The sequence below is a fragment of the Vigna unguiculata genome, chromosome 11 (genome assembly GCF_037176805.1).
Source record: "Vigna unguiculata cultivar grain cowpea cultivar isolate G323 ecotype 2 chromosome 11, ASM3717680v1, whole genome shotgun sequence".
In the NCBI taxonomy this organism is placed as follows: Eukaryota; Viridiplantae; Streptophyta; class Magnoliopsida; order Fabales; family Fabaceae; genus Vigna; species Vigna unguiculata.
The window spans coordinates 39,520,256-39,525,596 of record NC_140802.1 but is presented as its reverse complement, the minus strand read 5'-3'; the positions used below and the strand labels follow the sequence as shown (position 1 = coordinate 39,525,596).

The 5,341-nt window shown below is 30.5% G+C and overlaps 1 protein-coding gene across 4 annotated transcripts; it reads left to right on the top strand.

Annotated features, from left to right (window-relative positions):
• The first annotated feature begins 879 nt into the window (after nucleotides 1-879).
• Nucleotides 880-3,312, top strand: LOC114168369 (uncharacterized). 4 transcript variants are annotated; one of them, XM_028053153.2, is made up of 5 exons: nucleotides 880-1,147; nucleotides 1,240-1,511; nucleotides 1,677-1,888; nucleotides 2,094-2,355; nucleotides 2,862-3,312. In XM_028053153.2, the coding sequence occupies exons 2-5, from the start codon at nucleotides 1,263-1,265 to the stop codon at nucleotides 3,195-3,197; spliced, it is 1,059 nt and encodes a 352-aa protein (XP_027908954.2). In that variant the 5' UTR covers nucleotides 880-1,147; nucleotides 1,240-1,262; the 3' UTR covers nucleotides 3,198-3,312. The 4 variants fall into 4 exon arrangements, with proteins under 4 accessions (XP_027908954.2, XP_027908957.2, XP_027908956.2 ...); XM_028053156.2 differs by having other exon boundaries at nucleotides 882-1,147; nucleotides 1,320-1,511; XM_028053155.2 differs by having other exon boundaries at nucleotides 910-1,147; nucleotides 1,297-1,511.
• The last annotated feature ends 2,029 nt before the right edge of the window (nucleotides 3,313-5,341 follow it).

Here is a 5,341-nt window from a genome sequence, read left to right as displayed (position 1 = left end):
AAAATTTTTGAACACAGACACAAACAAAAGATAGATGTTCCAATGAAATTGTTTTCATTAATTTATCCTAATAGCTTAAAAAGAATATTCTAAACATTTTGGTATAAACCCCAAAACTGTGATGTCAGAGTGGGAGCAATGATGGCCTCAGATACAACCCTGATAATTTAAGTGTCCCTACCAAATTCACTCATTATTGTTTCACCTCTCATATGGCCAGAAATATTTTTAAATAATAAATATCTTCAATTATAAAAAAATAAAATACTTACATGTTTCAAAAGCTTCAACACCATAAACGATTCATCTGTTTCACAAGATAAAAAAAAAAATGAAACTTTTATTCTAATGAATCACTATTTTTATGCTAATGAAGAAGATACTTTATCCATACATGAATCATGAAATTGATTTGATCTTGGTAATTTAAGGTTCTCCCAGTAGACAATTTCTCAATAATGGCTGAAAAAATATTTTAAGAAATCATAGCAGAGACAGAAATAAATTATTTGATGACAGAATTGATTCATTTCCACAGGATCATGGTAGGTGACTGCTACTACATGTGGAAAATTTCCCACATATGCAAAATTCTTAATTGTAACACATCTTTCCAAAAATGATCACTACTTCTGATTCTGGTTTAAAGCAAAATCTTTTAAAGAAGAAAAAGGAGAAAAAGAATAAAGATAAATTTTTTACTGCTAGAGAAAAATAACATTTTGCTGAAAAACCAGACAATGTTTTTAGATTACCAATGCATTACTCATTAAAATACCCAAATATGTCGTTTTCAAAGACATATTTTAATGACAGAAAAATCATCGGTATACTTTCTGTTATTTAGTTGAAGAGGGAAAAAAAATTAGCTTCTGATAATAAAATAAAAGTTCCCCTTTCAGCTTCTTTTCCATTCAAATTTCAAACTTTTTAATCCCAATTTTCAGGTTCTCTCCACCACATTCAATACACCAAAGGGGTTAAAGAAAGTCAAAATGCACAAAATTAAGCAGTGAAATTCATTCATCTCCCCCAATGATGCATGAAGGCTACACAAGATCCAACACAAACACCTATAAACAAATCATTGATTGAAAATTTGAAACCCCTGAATTTGTTACAGAGAAACATACGCAGTTTGTGACAGGTAAGCATGTTCTCACTTTTCTTTTCTTTTTTACCTTTTTTTCATGTTCCAGCACATCTATGTGATCATTGTACTAAAAAAATGTGTTCTAGATCTACCTTTTACTCCTCCAGGGATGGTTTCAAGAGGAGCAAAAGTGTTACTCATAGGTTTTCTGGGAATGTTTTGCCAGGATACTCAACTCCCTCCTCCAAAACCCAATGATTCTGCAGATGGTGTTCAAGTTTCTCCAAAAGTTAGACTCAGAGATGGAAGGTACCTTGCTTACAGAGAAAAGGGTGTCCCCAAAGACCAAGCAAAACACTCCATCATCATTGTACACGGCTTCGGAAGCTCCAAAGATATGAACTTTTTGGCACCCCAAGTATGTACTCTAACCTCAATCTCTCTTTTCAAAACTTGTTTCTGTTGATTTGAAATAGTGGACATGTTATGTTGTATGAGTGGATTTAGATCTAAGTTTTGAAGCATAAAAGTTGCAGTGTGTGTGTGCCTATAAAATATGATAACTAAGATACTAATTCTACAGGAACTGATAGATGAACTGGGTATATATATTCTGCAATATGACAGAGCAGGGTATGGAGAAAGTGATCCAAACCCCAAACGCTCACTGAAAAGTGAAGCACTTGACATTGAAGACCTGGCTGATCAGTTACAGATAGGGTCAAAATTTTATGTGATTGGAGTTTCTATGGGGTCATATGCTACCTGGAGTTGTTTGAACTACATTCCCAACAGGCAAATTTCAAGCCTCAGAATATAAATTTATGAAACCATGTTTGTTTTCAGAAAGTGCTTTTTGATTTCACAAATAATGCAGTAAATGACAGATTACATTTCTAAGCACATGGTGTTTGCTGTAGAAAAGAAAAAGTCATTTTTGTGATTATTTGTGAGAAAATGCAAACAAACTGGTCAAAATTTTCCCTTTTATTGTTTGCAGGCTAGCTGGTGTAGCTATGATAGCCCCAGTTATAAACTATCAATGGCCTTCATTTCCTGAGAGTCTGATAAAAAAGGACTATAGGAGGAAACTCATCAAGTGTGCAATGTTGCTTGCAAAGTATTTTCCAAGACTTTTGCTCTGGTGGGTGACTCACAAGTGGCTCCCTTCAAATTCTGTCATAGAAAAAAACCCAGCTTTCTTCAACAAGAGAGATATAGATATCTTAGAAACTATTCCCGGGTTTCCAATGCTTAGCAAGGTAAGTTACATTTTTCTTTCACTTGTTCTACTATGTGAATAATATAGATAGATTCTGGTTGGAGAAGAAGGTAAAAGATAAACTAAACTAAAGTTTTCTCATACATTGAAACTAAAACTGGTTTAGCATAAGGTAAAACCAGCTTTTAAAGAAGTTGAATAAGACACCTCCTATAAACTAGGTCATTCCTAAGTCAAATTTACCGGACTTTAAATTTAACTCAACTTTATAAAACTAGATTATAAGATGAGGTTTGCATCCACTTTTATACTCTGAATTGATCTTATTTCTAGTCGCTGTGGAACTTTCTCATTGATGTATTGCAGTGACTTATGTACTTTAACTTTACCTTATTTTTAGTTGATGTGAGATTTCTAACACACCATAAAAATTGATTTTATGTTACTCTTTCATCTTCTTCTCTAAGTGTTGTTTTAGATTTTTATCAAAATAGATCATGGAAAAACCTCTTTGAGGTAATTGTATATGTATGTTTCCACATACAGGAAAAATTAAGGGAACAAGTTGTTTTTGACACTCTGAGGGATGATTGGTTGGTGGCCTTTGGTGACTGGGAATTTGACCCTTTGAAGCTGAGTAATCCATTCCCTGAGAACACAGGTTCAGCTCACATTTGGCAGGGCTATGAAGATAAGGTAGTGCCCTCTCAAATCCAAAGGTTTGTTATAGAGAAGCTGCCTTGGATACAGTATCATGAAGTTCCAGATGGTGGTCATTTGATTGTGCACTATAGTGGGGTATGTGAGGCCATTCTGAAGGCACTTTTACTTGGACAACAAAATCCTTCATATAGGCCTAGATCAGGAGTGTTTGTATCTTGATTTTGCATTAACTCTCTACATTATAAACTTTTTTTTTTTTTAAGAATGTCAAATATGTAAATCACATTCGTTGATTGAAAGGGTGAAAAAAATGTCATATATGTAGTTTACTTCATTTTTTTCTATAATTCTTTTTTATGCTTTTCAAGGTCAGCTTATTTAGTGGCTTCACCAGGAAACATGAGAGTGGAGGAAGACGAAAATTAAAGATGTCAAAATGATTTTTAATCCGTAAATTCAACCGTCTCACCATGAGTTCAAGTTTAATTAGGGTAAAAGAAGTTTAGACTTTTTAAATAGGAATCAAATCAAACTTGACTTGATTAACTTATGGGTTAAACAGGTTCGGACCAGGTTGGAAAGAGATTAACCCGTAATCTACCAATAATAATTCTTTATTAATTTTTTATTATTTTTTATAACTTTTTTATAATATTTTTTACTACTTTTACTTATGTGGGTTGGCAAAGTGACCCTTCTAGATAGTAGAATGTAATTCAATAATGTTTAAATAGTTTGAATTTTAATTTATTTGTTTGTAAAGTTAAGTAAGTTGTCACTTTATTTTTAATTATTATCTTTATAATAATATTTGGTGAAAAAAAAAAATGAACACTTTGATTTGAGTGTTATAAAAAAAATGGAGTTAATCGACTTTGATTATATTGCAATAAATATATAAAACAAATTGAGAGAACAAAACATCTTTAAATAAGTCAATTCACTGAACTACCAACTTGTGATGGATTGAATCGAATTACAAAATTTCTAATTCACAATAAATAAACTGGATTAAATCGACTCATTTGTATCTGAACTTATGGCCATATAATGGCCATATAGTTCACTTTGACACTTTCTGATGAAAAAGTAGAGTACAGATACAACTATGACGGGAGGAAAGTGATACTGTCATAGACCAAAGAGATAAAATTTCTCTGCACTTACTCTATCAAATTGTTGTTTGTTCATGCAGTCTACTGCGACTGGAGCACAAAGTTGGAGCTAGTCATCAGTTTTTTTGTTAACTAAAAATGCAAAATTTGAACTTGCTAGCACTTTCTTTTAATTAACAGCAAATTGTTGAAGTTTAAAGTGTACTTGAGGATATTTGGTCTGGGTATTTGAAGAAATGGAACACAGAAAGGATGAAATATGAACAATAATTAAGCACTTGTAATGATTCAATTATGCTTTTATGTATGATTTTGGTCATAAACAGTTTGAACTTTGTACATACATGTTATTAAATCTGCATTTAATGACAGAATATCAGAACTATAGGTGTTTGAAACTAATTAATGTGCATCTGAAGTACATAGCAGAAACTGGTAAAAATAAACCAGTTGCATGATTCTAAGAAAAAAAAATGTTTGGTGAGTAGTTCATGATAGAATAACTCAGAAGGGAGAAAAAGATAAAAGGAACTATCTGGGTTCGGTTGGTTTCTTTTAAACATGCATTTGAATAAATTTGATCTGTATCTTAAAACAAAATCAATTTTTGTAATAATGTGAGTTGGAGATCTCACTAACGCAAATTATAATGTATACCAATCTTGTTTTTCAAATCGGTAAAGTAAAATTTAAAATCCATTTTCTGATACAAGAGTGATTTTTAATATTCTAATTGTATGTAAACTTCGCTCAAAAAGATTTAAGTGTAATTATTTCTTTTAAGACAATTAAATATTAATCATCAAGTTTTACATGAAATTCTTTTAGGGTCTGTTCGTTTTAACATACGGATTTGAGATGATTTTCTGTAAATATAAAAAGCACGGTTTACGAAAAGAAAAAAATTAAAAAAACACAGAAATCAATGCAAATTTGTTACTCCATGTAAGAGAAGAGATTTGCGGTTAAGTTTGAGAAAATGACTTAAAAACCTTAACATACTTTATTATATTATATATATATATATATATATATATATATATATAATAATAATTTATTTTAACTTAATAAATATTCTGTAAATAATAATAATATAAATAATAAATTATACAATATAATAATTTAAATTTGGTGGTCGAGTTTCATACTAATTTTTTATTTATTTAAAATAAAATACCATTCACAAATATTTTTTATTTATAAATAATTAACAATACATATTATAATTAATAATATATATATATATTA

Coding starts and splice junctions, on each gene's coding strand:
- LOC114168369 (XM_028053153.2), top strand. CDS start 1,263: ATGGTTTCAAGAGGAGCAAAAGTGTTACTCATAGGTTTTCTGGGAATG. Junction 1,889..2,093: donor TTGAACTACATTCCCAACAG/GCAAATTTCAAG, acceptor TATTGTTTGCAG/GCTAGCTGGTGTAGCTATGA. Junction 2,356..2,861: donor GGTTTCCAATGCTTAGCAAG/GTAAGTTACATT, acceptor TTCCACATACAG/GAAAAATTAAGGGAACAAGT.